Source organism: Microplitis mediator, chromosome 1, assembly GCF_029852145.1.
Source record: "Microplitis mediator isolate UGA2020A chromosome 1, iyMicMedi2.1, whole genome shotgun sequence".
In the NCBI taxonomy this organism is placed as follows: Eukaryota; Metazoa; Arthropoda; class Insecta; order Hymenoptera; family Braconidae; genus Microplitis; species Microplitis mediator.
This window is the reverse complement of record NC_079969.1, coordinates 6324120-6345412: the sequence shown is the minus strand read 5'-3', so window position 1 is coordinate 6345412 and position 21293 is coordinate 6324120. Positions and strand designations below refer to the sequence as shown.

At 32.2% G+C, this 21293-nt stretch overlaps 1 protein-coding gene across 2 annotated transcripts in view; it reads right to left on the bottom strand.

Moving 5' to 3' along the window:
- Positions 1–21293, bottom strand: part of LOC130670068 (tubby-related protein 4) — a 48084-nt gene that overhangs the window by 2491 nt on the left and 24300 nt on the right. Inside the window, exons 3-12 of one of the 2 annotated variants that reach the window (XM_057473251.1) lie at positions 11381–11563; positions 10639–10912; positions 9545–9819; positions 8065–8153; positions 6999–7133; positions 6496–6889; positions 4745–4922; positions 3028–4669; positions 1518–1839; positions 1273–1440 (exon numbers count right to left, since the gene is read on the bottom strand). In XM_057473251.1, the coding sequence (XP_057329234.1) occupies positions 1273–1440; positions 1518–1839; positions 3028–4669; positions 4745–4922; positions 6496–6889; positions 6999–7133; positions 8065–8153; positions 9545–9819; positions 10639–10912; positions 11381–11563 (3660 nt within the window). Of the gene's footprint in view, positions 1–1272; positions 1441–1517; positions 1855–3027; positions 4670–4744; positions 4923–6495; positions 6890–6998; positions 7134–8064; positions 8154–9544; positions 9820–10638; positions 10913–11380; positions 11564–21293 lie in introns of both variants that reach the window. The other variant, XM_057473246.1, reaches the window with a different exon arrangement.

The window sequence follows — 21293 nt, the reverse complement described above, 5'->3', positions numbered from 1 at the left end:
GGGGACAGTTTCCGAGGTCTATTCTCTTACTAGGACCACAATAATCTTTTCATCATCGGCCTAAAGGTAATTTATTTTGTTATATCCCTGGCGGATCCGAATCACCGTAAATTACGGTAATTTGCAGTAAAATACGGCCCTTCTACGGCAAACTTGCATTATTTTACGGTAATTTATGGGATTGTACGGCTCTTCAGGCAAATTATGGTAAAATATCACCATTTACTGCAATTTGCGATACTTTTACCGTAGGCGCCGTATGCTTCTTTATTTTTACAGTAAAATACTTCACTTTACGGTAAAATACCGTAGGTTTGCCTCGATTTCACGGTAAAATGTCATTCTTTTACAGCAAATTTATAATAAAAATATCGTAGTTTTGCCGTAAAATGCCGCAATCCCTGGTAGAATTTTTTCGGACCTCTCTAAAAAACTCTGAAAAAGTCTTTAGAATTTTAGAACTGAGTTTTTCAGAAAATATTCCGAAAAATTTCCACCAGAGATTGACTGTAATATACCGTAAGTCTTCCGAGAGTCGTAAATTACGGTAATTGCCGTAATTTTTCGGGATTCAGTTTCATCAGAGATACAATCGATTTTTAGGTTAAAAAATTATATATATTTCCGTTTACGTTAAAGTACTTAAATTTAAGTACTAATTAATGAGACCTAAGTACAGTACAACAAAATACTTTAAATGATCCATCAAAAAGTTTAAAAAATCAAGGACTTCCCGAATTTTTGAAAATTACCAATTTCTTTAGCGAATTGTACAAAAATATCAGTCGCGTTTTTTATCATAAAAATTACCACGCTGGCGCTGCTGCTTGACGGAATACATGGCAATGAAACGGTCAATAAAAAATGGCTGCAGTATAAGTTTGTTTAGGTACAAAACCGCGAGTTTCAGCAGTAATTATTTATTATAAAAGAAAATAACTACAGGCGCGATTTTCGAAAGGAACCAACTTCACATGATTTTGGAGATATGGAAAAATAAATTAGACTATTTCGTCGAATCATTCTTTAAATATCTTGCTTACATAATTTGAAAAAAAACGTTAACGATAAAACTTTTTTATAGTATTACGTAATACACAGCTTAAAATTACGTGTTAGTGCGGCATAAAAATAATAAACACAATTTAATTTGAGTGAATCGCGTGACTTTGACATATCGATAATGAAACTCAACCTCTATCGCTTCGCGTTCGAAGTGTACAATATAAATATGATAATTTATATACATGTAAATTTGATAAAACAACTTACTTGCTTTCCACGATATTCAATTTGAAAATTCTTAGCGCTTTCTTGCGTAACCCGTCCACCGAAATCTAATTGATAAACTTGACTTGACTCATTCCACATCGGTGCTTTATTGTGCATCACAAGCTCCTCAGCTTTATTAGCTAATGTACCAGTACCTCTTTGTTTCAACTGATCAACAAATCAATTATTTAGAAAATTCAAAAATTATCTTGCCTTGCAATTAGTAGCAATCACTAAAAAAATACCTTTTGTCGAAGTTGTGCTTTTTGAAAAGTCTCTAAATTCCTATAACTCCTGCTAGAACTGTCATCTTGAGCTCCTTCATCATCAGAACTTTCACCGCGACTTTTTCTCGTCCTTCTATTTAATAAAGGACTGGAGAGTAATCTCCTTCTAATAGGAGACGCTGAAGCTGGACGTTTGCCTTTTTTAGTCGGTGCTGGACTACTTGGTGAACTACGGGGTAATCGTGTATTAGATCGTGGTGATGGAGGTGGCAATGAATTGGCATCATCAAAATCTCTAAGTCGAGCCGCTAATCCATCCAGTGATGACGACAGTGAATCACTGGATTTTGTTTCACTGTAATGTGAAGAAATCTTACTTTCAGCAATAGCAAAAAAAAAAAAATGTTGGAAAATCCAAAATTGCGCACCTCAATCGCTCATTTTATTTTTGATCATTACATTTATTTTATAATATTAATTTGTTTTTTTTTTTATTATGAATTTTTATTCAACTTATAAATTATCAATTTGATTTTTTATTTCTTATTTTCAGTTTAATGATTTTTTATTAACATTTTTTTTAAATATCCCGCCTTTTGTCTTAGATGTCGCTCTTTTTTTAAAACCTATTCTGTTACGCCAGTGCTGCTGCCAGTAGTTGATGGGGAGAAAAAATGAAAAAAATAATAACAACAGTAAAAATAAAAATGGCAGCTAAATTTTTCGTGAATAATCAGTTTTACGTTTTTAATTAATTACAATTAAACTAAAAGGATTTAGATAGTGATTTTCCATAGGGTTTTTGTGATAAAAAATACAAAGATAATAAAAAAAAAGTTGGGCGGATTTATTGCGTCTATCGAGAGTTATCGTGTTTACGAAGTTTCATACGTAACAATTGACAGCACTGGTTTCTTGAATTAAAATAATTTATTTTAAACTAATTAAATAACGAATCGACTTAATGTTAGGTTCAAATTGTTCCTTAATAAATTCTCTATATGCTAGTATACAATTGTACCTGTTTTGGTGTAATTAAAAGAGTATAGAAATATTTTTCTGTGAGTAAAATAGTCGGAAAAGAATGCTTCGCGCTTGAGGTGAGCAATATTGTATGGAACTTGGACGCGAACTGTTGATTCAAACACTCACGATTTTACATTTGTCTAAATTTTGTAACGCTTCTTTACAAAAACGTGTAATTTAACGCACTCACCTTCAGTTCACACGCAAACTTCATAGTTGAGTCCGCAAAAGAATGATCTTTTCTCCCACTTCTTTTCTACAATTACGTCATTACTGCGCATGCGCGTTGGTACAAATTCTCGTACTTCATCCTAGCCAAGTAGTGGGAGAAAAGTTAATTCTTTTGCGGACTTAACCAAACATTCGTTTTTATAAATGCGCACCACAAACCTTAGGGTCATATCGCAACATCGCGACTGTCAGTAAATCGTCGCTTTGCGTCCAAGTTACGTAAAAATCTATTACTTAATAACTAAATAAATAAGTAAGTAAATGAACTTACCCAGTTGGTGCATTATCTTTTTGACAATTTTTGCTATCATCAAAATTCTTATCCGCCGAATTATCAACTTCGACTTTATCGACATTGTCGCCTTTACTAATTCCTCCATCCGCATAATCTTCGTGTTCCCTAATTTGAGCAACTTCTTCCACATGTTCCAATAACTGGGGCGGTAGTAAAATTTGTTCAGTGCTAGGAAACATATCACTAGAATCTAAACTCCGTGATTTACCACAGGTTCTAAGTCTCGGTTTACTATTATTACACTGCTGATTAATATCATTGTGTGTTTTATTTTTACGTCGTTTTTTTGTTTTACGTGATACCAAAACTAATCTTTTATTAGGCGCTTCTTTACGCAGCATTTTAAGCGCAACATCACAAGGTACCATTTGAGCATCAACTAGATCTAAATAACCGACACTACAACTTCGTACCATTGGATCTAAAACCGGGCACATTGGTCCAATGCTAACAACTGTCGGTGTTCGATGTACGCTACGAAATTGGCTGAAATCAGTGTCTTTCGATTCTTCATCAATAAAACGCAACTCCTCAATTATTTTACCATTTTGCGTGATACCGACTTGGTTCGTATGACTGCCGCCAGGTTTACCACAACATCCCGTTGTTACTTTCGTTTCTTTTCGTTTGTGAATACACTGACATCCGGGGGTATAAGACGATGACGATGATGATGAAGTTGATGACGTTGTTATTGATAACGAGTTACCATTTGGTGATCCTAAATTATTTTTAGTTATAAAACTCGATGATGTCAATGTCTGATTATTACCAGACGGTGAATTTAAATTTGATGTAAAACATCCTGATTTATTACTATTTGTTTTATGAACAAAACTATTATTACTATTAGGAAAATTATTATAAATCGGTGACGTAGAACCAGGATTTGTTGAACATCTCGGTGTCGGTAAATTATTTTGGCCATTTTGTAAATGTAAGGTCGGTATTATATTTGCTAATGATTGATGATGACCTGATAGTAAATTTTTATCATCAACATGATTATTTATTTTATTGTTTTCGAATTCTTTGCGTATTGTTTGTTGTTGTTCGGCGATAAGAGTCGTTTTAACGCGTTGTATATTATTTGAATAATCATTGTTTGCATTAGAAGTTGCTATCAATGTTTGGGTTGGAGCTACGGCATTTTTTGGTGATTGCAATGCCGGTACGTCGCAACAACGCGGCTGATTGTGTCTCGATGTTCGATAGTTACTTGAAGTCGCGCGTAAATTTTCACAAAATTCAAGCATGCCTTGATGGTGATGATGATAATGATGATGATGATGATGATGATTACGATCAACGTAAGGAAAATCTTCATCATAGCTGTCGTCAGCTCGGGTTGTTGTCGATAGTGGTGACGTTGTTTCAGTCGGAATGAATTGATTCGATATTTGGGATTTAGGTCGATTGTGATTATTATTAGTGTTATTATTACTTTGATTCAAACGCGTGTTACGTGATGTCATTGGCGCTATTGGTGGTGGCGGTACTGCCGTAGCTGCGGCAGCGACTGTAGCATCAGATATTGGTCTACTTGCCCCTTGGGGTTCTTGAAATGTCTCTTCCTCATCTTCGGAGAATAAATTTGGATTGAATGACGGATCCGGGCCTGGAAATAAACAAAAATTTATTGGATGTTCATAAAATTTGAATGGAAGACGGTATTGATGATGACAAAACATACCAGCTGGTAAATCATCACGCAATTCAGTCATAACAAGTGTCATTTGACGCGGTTGTAAATGCAACAATGATGTTCTGTAAGTAACTTGACCTAAATTTGCAGGCACTGAATCAGTTAGACCGTGAATTTTGAACTTTGTACCCCAAATATTCGATGTTACTTCAACGAGTCTGCCATCCTGCAATTAAAATAAATCACTGATGAATAATCTAGTGATAGAATCAATACTTATATAAAGGAAGCAGTTTATTAGGCTGCGCTTATTATACCTAAGAGACTATTAGTTATTATTAATCATATGTATATGATAAAGACAGTGTTACTTTTCTGGTAGTGTTCACTAGGAAAATATTTACTAGGCAACGAACAGTTTATCATAAATAATAACATGTATGATAAGACATTGAGTATAATACAGAAGCGAATTCAGGGTTTATATGCACAGTCTAAGTGCAAAAATCAAACCGAAATAACTGATTTTCTTCAGTAATAAATAAGAATTTAATTCATTTATTTAATTTTTTTCTAATTAAAACATCAAGTAATAGTCAATGCATTATTAAATGTAACATTGAAGATGATAAATGTAAATGTGGTTCAATAAATGTAATGTATTGTTCTTAATATTGTCTATCGAATTTTTTCTTGACTGAACATAGCTTTTGGTTATAACGACTATCGGCTGTAACGACCATAAACCGTCGGTTCCTTCGAAGTCGTTATAAACGATTTTGACTGTATATGGTTGTGTTTTTATTGGGTAGGCTTGAAAAATGGTAGAGCTGTTTTTCGGTAGTGTATTTTGTTGGTAGCGATTTATTCTAGTATAGCTAAGATGTGGTTGAGTTATTTACGGTAGGCTTGTAAATGGTAGAGATGCTAATAGTAGGCATTTTTATGAGTGACCTGTATTATGGTAGAGATTGCTACGGTTGAGGTCGTTACTGTCCTAGCAGATTCGAATTACGGTAAATTACCGTATTTTACTGCAAAACACCGTAATTTACAGCAAATTTGCCACATTTTACAGTGATTTGCGGTAAAATACGGCAAAATATCGTAATTTGCGGAATTCAGAAGAATTACCGTAAAATACGGCATTTTACCGTAATACAGAATTTTATGTTAAAATCCCGCAACGTTACCGCAAATTTGCGGTAAAATATTGCACTTTTACCGTAAAATACCGCAGCATTGTCGCAATTTTACCGTACATTTGTCGTAAAATATCGTACTTTACAGTAAATTACGGTAATTTACCGTAATTCGGATCCGCTAGGGTGGGAGGGTTGTAATCAAGTAGAGTCGTAATGTGAGAGAGTATTTAAGTGATAGAATTTTTGATTGGTTGAGATTTTCGCGGGTAGTTTTTGAAACTGATATAGTTGTTGTGTGGTACAGTTGCTTATGGTAAGCCTGGTTATGGTTCATTTGTCGTAAGATAGAGATTTTTATGGTAGACCTATTAAGGGTGGGCCGCACCTAACGAAATCCTGAATTTAAGAATTCTAATTACTTTTTGAATATTTATGGGACTCGGATGATGAAAATCTTCCAAGGAAGTTCGTCTTCTGCTTTTAGTCGGAAGCTAATAAAATTGCTGTTCTGATAATTATTTAATAAATAATTAGAATTCTTCAATTCAGGACTTCGTTAGGTGCGGCCCAGCCTTAATGTGCCGATTGAATGCGACTGTATAAGTAACCATACTAACTTTAAATTATTTAAAAATTATAAAATAATAAAATTACCTCTGGCAACGTATCAACGTAAGTTAAATCATCAGATTCATCATTAGATTTATCATCACGTCTCCGTCGGTTTTTTCGTTTATTTCGCGGTGATCCACATAATTCAGCAGTATCACGTTCAGTATCCGACCCATCGCTAAATGATGGAAATGAATACTCGGGTATTTGAAGTGTATCCTGACTCTGTGGATCAAATATTACAAATTCTGGACGTATTTTACTTGTACGGCGTCCTTTTAACAACGGAACTAATCCGCCGAGATATTCCAGATACAAAGTGTAACACGGTGCTGGTTCACCCGCGTGTCGCAACATTGTACAGTGAAGTCGACCACCGCTAGGTGGCGGCCGTGAAACGAATTTACGTAACTCACGAGGTTCTGGCACACAGGATCTAATTTAACAGACGTAAAACATAGGCTTTATATAATAAGTACGGATATACTTTTTTGTTTAGTGAACATTCTTTAATTATTTAATTGCTAATGGATAATTATGATTACCTTATTGTACTAGCAAAAAGGGCTGCAACGAGTGCTCTTAACCTAGGAGGTAATGGCAATTGTTGTACACTAGATTCACGTGTTAAAGATGCTCTTACTGCTAATCTTGATAATAATTGCAATGATCCAACTCTCCTAAGAATAAAAATAAATTAATATTCGCGATAAAAAATTCCGATTAAAGTAGTTGTCTTGCTACAATATTGTCAAAAAGTTATGAGCCATATACGCGATAAGAGTAGGTTAGGTGGTAGTTAGAACGAGACATTGCTTTTGTTTGATACTGTACCCGTGAGAAGTTTACCTACACACTACTCATATATACGTATACACAAATACTATTGAACATTTTCTTAAATTAAAATTTGACAACGTCGCATATGCTCTGCCAGTTGCTGTATACTGTACTGAGTATATGTTTAAATTTACCGCTCAAATAATACTATGCATATTCACGTGCAGCGTTGTCAGATTGTCTTTTTCCAATTCACCGACATGTATATTTTTTCATTTATTGTTGAACTTTGCGTTGCTATATCTCAACAATGAGATGGTGAATACTTTATTTTTTTTTTAAATAAATTCAGGACAAATTCATTAATTTTCTGTTAATTTTTCACAAGTTTCTGACTGTTAGTTTTTTTATTAGAATCACGAACGCGACTTGAAACGCATACTCCTCATTGCTCGCAATGTTAATAAAACGAACTTTGATTATAAATATTTCAAATTAGAGATGGTCAATCGACTTTAAATTTTAATGGTATTTTATTTTAATACCCTTAATAAGTATAAAAAATTTTAGAACTTTCTGACACTATGCCCATTACCCGACAACTACCTTAAACTGTCGGGATTGATACGCTAGGACTTTGGGGTTTTTGTAGTTGGCGGCGGGCCGAATCTCAGAGAACCAATTTTTTTGGCTGACACCGGGATTCGAACCCACGCCTGGCCAGTTACCAAGTTCGAGTGGAAGCCCTCTTACCTCTCGGTCATGGTGACTGGTTTGCGTACAATTACATTAAATAAAAATGGATAGGAAAATAGTGTAACTATATTTTACCTTGACACCCATGCTGCGTGAACTTTAGCACCAGTAGCAATAAATAATCTCCGATCATTATGCCCCCATGTCAACGCAGATACTTGACACTGGAATTTATCAATAATTTTATGAATTATGCATTTTTTTTTCTATTTAATTGTCAATTTTCTAGTTAACAAAAAAGAATTCTATTAAAATTTATTATTAGATTTCCGTAGGGTAGATTTAATGAAGTATAAGTTTATTATTTTTTTCTTTTATTTAGTTATTTTATTATTTAATGGATATTGTATTAAATAAACGGCAATTAAGGGGTGACATAATTTAAGTTGTTCATTAAGTGATTGAATTTTACTTCAATTAATTAAAATTGATTATTTATAGTTGAGAATGTGCTTGATGTACTGACTAATTTACGAACTTTAATTGAATGTAGTTACTTATTTTTTATGTTTTTTTGCTTGAATTAAAAAATTTTGATCATTAAAATATTTGAGATGTATTTGAAATTCCTCCCTATTACTTTCAAAAAAACTGACAATGGTTTTTAAAATTTAGAGTGAACTGATTTTAAATGTGACTTTAGTCGAAATCTGTAAATTTTCAAAAAATTTTACTGCGCCAAATTTTTGAATTTTTTAAAATTTAAATTCAGTTCTAATAATTCATGATTTTATACAGTTTTTTTTAAACATCAAATTTCATCAGATTATTTTCGGTATAAAATTTTATTTATGAAATTAAATAGAAAAAAATTTTCAGAGGAAGCCTTTAATACATCGCACTAAAGATCTTTACTATTATTAAATCAGACGAGAAAGATTGATCCAATTTAATAACTTGACGACTTGCACTAAATTTTTATTACAGGATTGCCAATAGATACATAAAATTTTATTTTATTTACTTCATATATATACATATATGTACGTATATAATATTGAACAAACGTGGGTTGAAACGCCGGAATACTTAAATTTTTTATAGTCTAATACGAAAAAACTTCCACGTTATCAGTAGTATCAAAAATAAATATATATGAAATACTAACTTTTTTTACCATTCAATTTGTTATATTTTTGAGATCAATAGAGATTTACCGAAGCCTGTTTTTTTAAATGCAGAATAAATAATTGAAAAATTTACGATTACTTTTGAAATTGACGAATAATTTAAAAAAAAAATTGTAACTCACAAATAATTCAAAAATTTGAATAATCGAATCTTTTTGAAAAATTAGAAAACCTTTAAAAGTTTCGATTTATAAGAAAAATCGATTTATTTTATTTGAATTTCGAATCGAATATTAATATTCAATTCAAAACACGAATAATTTTTAAGTTTAAATTATTCGTTACTGTAAAAAATTTTCGGAATGCAAGTGGATTAAATCTAGATCACTCCGAATTCACTCCTGATTTATTATAATGAACTCTTAATAATTACAATTTAATTAAAAAACAAAAAATAAAATTAATTAGAATAGTAGTAAAAATACCTGCGTGTAAGGGATCGCCGTAGTATAAATAAGTGTTCCAGTGTCGGAATAAAATTTGAGGAAATTATTATACTCTGGTGGGTTATTTGTTGAAATGCAACCGTCGGACTCTTTAGTACCAGCAATGGCAAGTAATTTACGTGAATTACTCCATTCAGCGAAAAGAGGTGCTTTTAAACCTGTTTTTATTGTTATCGGTGATAAATCGTCATACGAACGTAACATAACGATATTGCCATCGGCAAGACAAACAGCCAATACGTAAGTGCGTTCATCTATTAGTATAAATTATAACCAATTAAAAATTTCAATTATTATAAAGTGTAATAAAAAAACCCGGGTCGAAAAATTTGATCTAATTTTAGTCTAACTAAATTTTAAGTGTACTAATTGGTCTGTCTTTAAATTTTTATAAAAATTTTAAGCTGTTTTTTATCTAAATATGACCAAAAACAGACTAAAAATGATTATGAACCTGAAGATCGGAACGTTTTCCGCGCAACGAATATGAAAAAAATTTATGTAATTTTACTGCTCAAAGGTGACTTCAGGGGTAAATGGGGAGAGGGGGTTGGCTGTAATTTTCGGCTGACATACTAGCACTTATGTGAAACATTTCCGAAATCTAGATCCAGTAGATTTTAGACTTTTCATTTTGTTTTTTTATTTTCGTTCTGAAAAAAGTTCCGATCTTCAGATACATAAATTATCAAAAACAAGTTCGAAAATGAGGTACCGGTGGATAATAAAGCCTAGCTAATGAAGATTTTTAATAGAATCGAAAATATTGCATTTAATAATATCGGGACTCTATAAACTTATCGTAACATCTCTATGCAAGACCTTTCTACTAGAGTAGCCTTTAGCGAAGGCGATTATTTTAAATATCATTTCTGTCACTTAGGCCTTATTACCCGCGGGTACCTTAGTCTAAATAAGGAGTAGTACGAGCAAAACTCGATCAAATTTTACACGTTAATTGAATAATGATAAAAAGTAAAATTGAATAGAAATAACTTAAAATTTTTATTTGATTCAAAACAGACGAAATTTTTCGACCCTGGTAAAAAGTAAAGTGATTTAAATGAATTTGCCTTGTTGGGTTTGGTTACCGGTTACGTCATCATCACCTTCTTCCATTTTGAATTTTTCCGCACTCCATGCCATTGATGTAATACCAGATGTCAACTGTACTTCGGATACCATCGCACCGTGTACATCCATAACTATTAATTGCCCTGATGTCGTGCCAAAGTAAACCTGTTGATCATCTGGTGTCCAGATACCACATGTTATTGTTGCTTGATCGTTCAACATTGATGACCAGTAACGTTGGCCTGCTACGCTTCCTACTAGTACAAATCCATCCTAACCAAAAAGAAATTAACTCTTAATTATGGACCTTCAATTAGAGTCCAATTTCGTTAAAAGCAACCCCGTTACATTCCCCCCCCCCTATAGCACTTTTCGTTATGATTTTGAGGTTCCCCCTCTCTTTCAGACGCTAAAATTTGATGTCCTGACAATTGTTATTAGCATCACTCAATGACCAAGTATGAAATACTCGTCGAATTTTTTGTTATACATAATTTATTATTATTATTGGATTATTACATCATAATATTATGATGTAATAATCCAATAATGATAAAATATGTATAAGAATATTGTATGTATTTGTTTAAAATTTAAAAAATTGTTTGTTTTCGTTGCATGCAGAAAGAAAAAATATATTTAGGGTGTATTTTATATTTATAAATATTTAAAAGCTTTCGGAAGTAAAAATAGTAATTGATGATGGTATTATTGATGAAAGCTTTCACCCTTCTCTATTACCCGATAGCATATTAACGCCATTCTGCCGTCGTGGGACCATGAAAAGTGCGTGACAGGGGTGCTACGATCGTTGATTAATTCGATGCTCCACCTTCCTTCATATTTAATCCAAACGAATATTACTCCAGAGCTATCACAAGATGCAAGTTTTTGGTATGGCTCGTTCCATTTTACGAGTATGACCTAAAAAAAACAACCATCATTCATAAGCAACAATTTTATTCATTAAATTTTTAATGCTACTTAAAAAACCATTCCGTCATTGAACATCATTTCATTTTTCATAAATTTTGGGGTTATAACACATGGGTGGTTTTATGATCCAAGTACACTAGGTGTCCCCTTCATTAGCCAGTTAATTACAAAATTATGTTTACATAAGCACAGTAAATTTCGATGCCTATCTATAAGTAGCCTATTCATTGCACACGACAATGAGGTTATAATATGGGCTCTTATCTAGAGTAATCGACATAAGCAATTTTCCCCATGGATTTTTATAGAATCTCGTTTCTGTTTCCGTGAATTTAGATAGAAACCCATGAAGCCCTATAATGTTTCAGACTAATCCATATGGATTCCTATGGAATTCTATGGGTTCCTACGATGTACTGAGACGGGCTTCTATGGATTCCTATAGGATACCATGGAATTTTATCTGGAGTTGTTGAGATAGCAAATATTTTTCCCAAATTTCCATATGAATTTCTCTGGTACCCCATAGATTTCTGCAGAAATTTATAGGGACCCATGGATTCCCATGATATTTTCAGCTAATTCATATAGATTCCTCTAAATTTTTTAGATGTACCTTAAAGTTATTTACAGGTATGGATTCATATGGATTCTCATGGGTTTCCATGGATTCCTATAGAATCCAATGGGTTGTATCTAAAGTTATTAAGATAGAAAATTTTCCCTATAAATTTTTACAGTATTCCAGTTTTCTCCGCATAGATTTCCATCGAAATCTATAGGAATCCATGGTGTTCTATGATATTTTCAACCAATTCCTATAGATTTCCACATGGATTTTACAGACAGTATTTAATGAAGTAAATTCAGTAATAAAAAAATATATTATGATTTGTATATTTATTTATACAGGGGAACTAGTTGTCCAAATGACAGATTAAATCAATAAACATGTCATTAAAATTATATTTACTTAACATAAAAATAGATATATATTTGATTGATTTACATCAATACAAAATGTTGTATTGTATAAATATATATTATAAATACTAAGTTTTATGACAAGCTAACACGATAAAAATGTCTCGCTGTTTCGATCCAATGACCTCGATATTATTTAATAATATTTTTTAAATAACAACTTATATACATATATACCCATATGTATATTAGAACTTATACAATCTATTCAATAGTGTAAAGTAGACTTATATACAATTTGCACATATATAGATATACATATAACATAATTTAATCAGAAATTTATTCAGTTTAAAGTGTCATACTATGGTTATATTAAGGTTATAGTAAAAAATATATGCAGATGTATTACGTGGACTCGGGCATTATAGTTAAGTCTGCAAAAGAATGGGCTTTTCTCCCACCATTTTTCTACAATTAAGTCATTACTGCGCATGCGCATTAGTGCAAAGTCATAGACTTCATCATAGCCAAGTAGTAGAAGAAAAGCTCATTCTTTTGCAGACTTAACTATAGATTGGTCATTAATTTTGTAGGTTATATTGACGCTAATGATTTCTCAGAAGCAATTTTTAATATGATGACCGAGACCTTAAATTGATTTTAATTTTAAATCGAATGAATAATGTTAAGTTTATTAATTAACTCTATTGTTCTATATTTCGACGTAATTTTCTATTCTCTTGTTTTAATCATTCAATTGTATATTTTATTTGAACAATGAATTTGCAAATGCACTTATCAAATTAGATCTTTTTAATCTTATTTCCAGATTACTTTTAAAACAATGAAATTTTCTGAGCTGCCTTTCATTTTCTTCACTAGTTTTATGATTTTGATGAATATTGTCATTATAAGGCTGTCTTAATATAAAAAGTCATAGCATAAAATATTTGGCGTATGACGCGTAAATAGATTACAAGTTTTAATGGCTGCTTAACCAGTCGCCAATAGGCAAATTTCAGATCAATGCGAACTAGCGGGCTGACAATAAACGGTTTCATTCCATGGGCAAAAAACCTCGTTTCCGTCTGCTGCATTAGTTCCTAACTTCATTTCGTACCCGTCAGAATCGCATTTGTTTTTTGTAAATACCAGAATAATTATATGTCACTCTAACTAACCGTGTTGTCAGTTTAATTTGAATTACATGCGTCATTTGTCTTAAATTGTCTCGTTTTGTATGGCTGCGACATTTGACCTCTATGTTTCAGTGCATGTAGTTATGTTGAATGTAATAAGTGGCACGAAAAGCACGATTTCGGGATTCTGGTAATGGCCGCACTTGTCCTTGGCTCATGCAGCCAACTTCTGAAATTGTCAAGTTTCGATTTTTACCACACAATTAAAAAAGTACGCCAGGATTTTGACAATTTCGATATGAAATCAAGAAGGATATAGACTTTTTCTGCCCTCGTTGCATTTATACAGTACAGTCGGTCTCCTAAATTTGCGCCCTATAGTTGGTAGTCCCCTAAAATTGTCAGGACACTTCATAAGAAGTATTTTCCCGCCGCTGAAGTTATTATAAGACCAATCGACTCTAACACGCTGTGTAAATATTAACAATTTAAACATATATGGAGCATCAGAATGTACACGGAGAGAAATGTCAAGCAAATATGCCTATGCAGTATAGTAATGGTTACATTACTTTATAGTTTGTTTAAGCAGTCACATAAGAGCGGCGTGACACAGAGTACTATAAACTATAGAGTAATGTAACCTTTACTATGCTGCATAGGCATATTTGACATTTCTCTCCGTGTACATAAGGGAATAATTATCCTAGTAAATATATAGAACAAGGGTAAGGGAAAAGCAACTTTAGAGAATAGTTCTGGACTGAGAGAGCAATTTTCGGGACTTTAACTGTAAATGGAGGCTTCGCTAAAAATTTTCTCGTAACCGAATAGAAACTTTCAATAAATTAAACTGAGGATCACTAGGTTATAGATTAGGTTATCGAACCTTGGTATGTGTCTTGTGATAAGAGATTTCATTTGGACGAAAAACGAACCAAATTATTGCCAAATTTTCTTAGGTCGATTTAGTCGAAAAAATCTTTCTTGCAAATTGTCCGGTTTCAAAATTTGAAAATACGATTTGGTTTATGGATCACCGTTTAAATGCATTGTTTTATCTGTTAAAGATATGTGCTTATATAAATTTGTATTTGTATTTGTAACATCAATTTGATAAATTTGAAGCGTAAATATATACATGAATACGTAAATGTATACAAGTGTGTGTTAATGGCGTAGAAATGTATTATATATTAGTATGAGTAGGTATAGTATTGAGTAGACGTTGAGTAACGATAATGGTGAACAAGGTGACTAAAGTTGCTATTGACGTACAAGCAGATCCTCATCCTAACATTTGCTGCTTATCAACATCAATCGCACTTCACACAATTTTCCCACTTTCCAACACACAATTACTTAGTCACGTGCCTCGTATCTGTGCCTCCGTTACATTGATCTGTCAATTGTATGACAAACACGTCTTAGTTTTAGATTCACATCTGTTATAACACACAATAACAATAACGACACAATAACATCCAAAATAAAAATAATTGTATTATTGTAGTTAAAAGTAAGGATTAAATGTCCTGAACAAATAGAATCAGTGTGCTTTGTTACTGTCGTTAATTTAGTTGAGTGTAATTATGTTGAGGAACACGTGTGCTGCTAAGAAGTCATTACTTAAATACTAACCAATTAGTCTGACAGCTTTTTGTTTTTGGTACTTGGGTATATAGAACATAATATACATGACCAATCAAATTTATTATTTCAATTTATGGTTCTTCGAGTTGTGATAAATGATATGTCTATTTATCAAATATAAGCAGGATAAATATCGGGGATGTTATGGTCGGAATTTTTTGTTATTAAAAATTACAATAAAATAACAATTATGTTATGAGAACACAAATTAAATTATTTTCTTTAACACCTTTTTTTGCTTTCGGCTCTTAACTTATTCATCTCTCCCTTCTTTTTGTGCGGCTAAGGCCGGCTTACAACTTTTCTTCACTCTGTACTCTACTTCCTTGCAATAGTGCAATCGCAGTGTGGTTGGGAAAACTTTTAAGAACCCAGTCAGTCACCTTTCACTCGTTAGTAGGATCTCCCTTTTCTCAAGATAGTCAAGCCAGGATTCGAACCCTAATTAGATTTGGAATGTGATCTAATGGATTAAAAGCATTTTTTAGACGAAGTAACTATATTTACTCGAGATGAAAAAATTTCGGCGACGGCTGGGCTCGAACCTGGATCCTTCCGATTCTAAGTCCTGGATACTACCCTCTACGCTGACCCACGTACGTCAGTGTGAATCGTGTATTTATTATTAAAATCAACAACCCGTGATGTTATGATTGACTTATTTTTTACATAAACATATTGTTCTGTACTTTGTTTAATTTCTCGGCGGTAACAAAAATGCTGCAGCATTTTAATGCGGCGGTATTAAATGCTGCAATACGTTTTATTTATGATCTCAGACGAGATGTACCTATCAGACCGCATCGTAAAGACCTGGGCTGGTCATCAGTCAAATACCGTAGAATGTACTTCATCACCTGCCTTTTGTATAATTTGTTGAGTGTTGGTAAGCCAGACTATCTACGGAACTTGTTTGTTGAAGAAGTAGACGTCAGACGTTCGGATAGGTTAGCAGCGAAGAAACACACTTCTTTCGAACTACCGCGCTTTACGACGACTTATTTGGAACGCTGATTTTTGGTGACTAGGATAAGAGTATGGGAAGAATTACCTATTGATATAGTAAACTCTAAGAGTCTTGAAGTATTTAAAAACAAAGTTTATGATTATTTTTTAGAGCTGGACTTTTAAACTGATTTTAAGATGAATAATCATCTCAGTAAAGTGGACTGAATTGTTGAATCTCTTCTGAATATTGTTTCTCTTTTTATTTTGTATTTACAGATGCTGCCTTGTGCAGATTGCTTTGTATTTTGTTTAATTATGTAATATTTGTAAAGTTGCCATTTGGCCTGTGCCTTGGCATTAATAAATCTAAATCTAAAACATCAAAAGGTATTGGGAATTTTTACGGTAAAATCAGCTGTTGAGTCGAAACAAAAATTATTTTTATGATCGTGGCTCATTATACCTCACTCAACTTTTTCTAGATTTCAATAAAATGATTTAGGTAACAAACCCTTGGAAAAAATTATTTTTTTTTCTAAACCATTAAAATTGACGATTTTAAAAAATTTTTAAGTAGTTTCTTTTTTCGTAAAAGCTAAAAATTGTCTACCAAAAACTTTGAAGTATAAAATTAGGACTTAGTACTAAAGATATGACAACTCAATAAATGTCTCTGTTTTAAGTATATGAACGTCTTTTCTTTATTATGATACCCGTACTTTACTTTACTCTACATTCAAAGGTCCTTCACTATTGAACAATAGTCTTCACTCTTCAGAAATATTACATACATACTTATAGACAGTCTATATATAGCTCTGGTTAGAGAAAAAAATAAAATAAATAAAGAAGACGAAAGAAGTCCAAAGAAAGGGGAAAGAGAAAAATATTTTAAAAAGACGGAAGAATGACTATAAGAGAAAAAAAAAATGAAGAAAAATGCTGACCTGAAATGACCGAGACGGGAATCAATATCGAAAATTCTGCGGTCGGATGGTCATTGATAAAATGCAAGGGGATGCACGCGCTATGGATAATCGTGGTGTATTGATTCAACGTCAAGAGCTTTTTAAGAATGGAAGTAATAGACAGGGCTTAGGTTATAAGCTTTTATAGTTGGGTTTTTATAACCACAGATATTTCATATTTGAATATTCCGGGTTAGAATAAATTCACATGATTGCTTCATATATAATACACTCTTCGATTTATTTACTGTCAGAAATTGTTAGAAATCAGCGATTTTCGCGGGAAACTTTGAAACTGAAACAATGCAAATTTTCTCATCAAAATGACTTCGAAAATTTGATTTTTTTAATGTTCATTGTGAAAATAATCTCAAAAAGTTTTGACTCAGCATATTAGTCTTAAAGTTTTTCACTATTTTCGAGCTCGAAAACTTGATTGAAAATATGATATCACATGAATGAATGGACTGATTTATTTAGAGATTTATTAGGATTCAGAACTGATGCAATTGATAAAATTTTGACATTAGTCAAGTTTTCTGTGATTGCTCAAGAATAACTTTGTTATCACCGGTACAAAAAGTTCGGATTCTTGCCCTGTTTGGTATCAAAAAAGTAACACTCATGTACAGCCCAATCCCGTTATAAAAGTTTTCCCCTCAGTTTGTTAGAAGTTGTCTGGAACACTTCCCCTACAAATCGCCTTATTTACATTTTGCGTCCAGTATGTAAACAATGTAGTGAATCTCTCTTGTACAAAACAAAACATCGATAGTCTTATAGAGTTCGGACACAGAACCCCATCAAAAAAAACCACATGGGAATTCAGCCTAGATTCCTATGTGGGTTCCCACATGACGTTTTCGGATGGATTCTCATGTGGTTTTCTGTAGGAATCCAGCATAGATTCCGATATAGATTCAAACATGGGTTCCTATGGAAGTCCACACCATGTCAAATCTATATGGGAATCGTATAGAATCCCATGTGGATTTTTACCTCGATTTCCCATGGGAAACTGCATCATGTCAAAATGATTTCCTACATGGATTCTTATATAAATCCACACTTTCTTACATGGATTATTATGAGTTTCCATGCAATTCCGCATAGATTTTTTAAATAGGAGAGTTCTAATTATGCAGAGAGGAAGAAAATTAAGCAACATCAATCCACGCGTTTTTTGGCCTCATCTTCCACGGGATGATTTCACACACGAACTATTTCCCTCCCAAGGCTCGCAAAATACTCTTTTAATATCTCTGGCTTATAAATAGCAAAAAGTGATAGAACTATTCTAAAAAATCGAAAATAATCAATTTTTATTCTACTTCATTTATTATTCCGTTATGATCCTATTTCAACATATTCATGTATCCCAGTTGAAAAACGTTCGGTCTATGTTAATAATAAATATACAGGTTTGAAAATACCCATCGTTAGGGTGAATTATTAATTGGGGTATAATAACAATATAAACAAATTATTTTTAACCCAGAACAGAGAATAGCACAAATATGTACACATAAAACACAGTACGGATTATTAATGTGGTTAATTAAATATTGTTTGTCAATACTATTATTATAACTGCAATCGTCATTATCAAAATATTATTTTAATAATATATATTACAAATACTATCAACGAATATAAAGTTTCGTAACTTATTTTGTTATGATATATTATTCATTTGCATGTTATATACCAAAGAAATAACTGATTGTCAGTAAAATAAACCCAATTGTTTGTTTTCAAATATATATAAATATTGTACACTTTAACAGAGAAGCGCTATGTATTCTCCACTCTTTCACGATTTTGAAAATGAGATATTTTTATCTTAAATTGCCTTCCTGCTTTTTCATCCCATATACAATCCAAGCTCGTTGTGAACAATTTCGTTATAAGCAATTTCCCTCTCACGCTTTTCGTTACAACTGTAGAGCTCACTCGCTCTTTCAGACGCTCAAATTTCATGTCTTCTTAACGTCATTGGTCTTTTTAACGCAATTTCAGCCGTTGCTTCTAACGAGCTTGGAATATATAAATTACCTATGGAAAAATTTCCATGACAAGTTGCTGGTGAAGATACTGATCACTAAAATATTTTAATAGATATCCCATAGGCTTGCACAGGATGGCTTACAAAAGACAATCTTGTAACAGTCTTGTGTCGATTTTACAAAAGTGTCTTGCCGGAAACCCCTACGTGTCTACGTCTTTATAGATCTGTAAATCTATTACAAGATATTAATGCAAGATTTTAAGTCAAGACTTTTGCATGACTTGCACATGATTGTACGGAATAATATTGCAGATATCTTACACATGGCTCGTTGATAAAATCTCTTACACATTTCTTGCACAAAACTTGCGCCAGAAATTTCTTCAAGCCACGCATGACCTGCACTAGGTTTGCTGAAGATGCGCGGTATAACTATTTGCCACTTTACCCCTTCTTTTGGCTTACGATATACATATAGCTCTTGGTGAGCAAATCTGGCGCATGTCATGCGTGAGTATCTTTAAGAAATTTCTGGTGCAAGTTTTGGGCAAGAAATGCGTAAGTAATTTTATCAGCGAGCCATCTGTTGGCTTTCATAGTTCTTTAGATACAAAACACAGTTTTTTTGTAATTCTTGCACAAGATTTGCAATGTTAAGTGTTTTACTAATATCTGCAACAAGATTTACACTCAAATAAAGACATAGTTAACTTAAGCACTAGAGACTAGGTTTGCGCAAGATTTCGATAACACTATTATATATCAATATATCACCCGTTAATGAAATGAAAAATCAGTCAAAGGTAAAAATTCTAAATCTTGTTTTTTTATAAATTTAAATTCATTATCTTGAAGTCGTGCCCCAGGTACTCTGTTGTGTCTTACTCTCTACCTAAAAAAATCATTGTCCATTTACAATTTATTACCACAGTTTCACTTTAGTGTAATTTGCTACATTTTAATATCGTAAAACCTGCTGATAGTAAAAACAAAATGAAATAAAAAATTTGTAAATAAAATTTAAAAAACTTTTTAATCAACTCTGCTTCAATAAATTTTTTTCATGCTATAAAAGTTACGTAACGATTTGCCTGTATATCCAAAATAAATAAAAAAAATGAACCAGCAGTGGTTACATTTTCTAATTAATAAATATTCAAAAAACGATAAATTCTACCTCCCATACGTAAGCTGATTTTAATGTAAACCTTCTTTTTGGGTCATGAAAAGTATAACAATGCAGATGTATTTTAGTAAATTGGACAGTGTTGAGAGTCCCTGAGTCTAAACAGCATTGCGTGTACCAGATCGATAACAAAATGTATATAAGCTTAACTCTAACACCTAAATATATATACGGTATTCAAATGTTTGCCAAAAAAATTTAAATGCTCTCATTGTTTGCATGATATTTATCATACAGCGAGAACATTTTGGTTAATTAAAACCAAACATTCTTTTATTTTGTTTGAATGTAACAATCAGACTCATCAATATTGAAAACATTGCTCGGTATGTGACTTAATTAATTTGTCGCATACAAAGTAGAAAAAAATTGATTTAAATATTGATACAAGTCACGTGTAACAAAAAAAAATGTTTGTTTCAATTTTTCTGATGGAAAGTTTGGATAAATTCCTGATGAAAGTCATATTTGTGTAAAAATATCAATCTCATAATGAAAGTCATGTGTAACTCTAACGAATGACCGAAAGTTTTTTGATTTAAAAGGAACGTTGAAAAAACTTCAATTTTGTATGAAATAAAATTTTTCTCCTGTTGAAAAAAATGAATCAATCGAAAATAGTAACATCCAGTATGAAAAACAAATATATGGAAACAATGTATAGTATAATATATTTTTACAACATGAAGGTATATAAAAAATATATAAAATACCCAATATTTTTCTATATAAGTATTTTGGCCGATTGAAATATACAATGATATATTTTTACACTTATATGAACTCATACATTTTTTATATATATTATATATTAATGAATATATTATAAATTCTCGACTGAAAGTAAATATTCTTGATTCAAGAAATTTTGTTGGAAAATCTCTTGGAT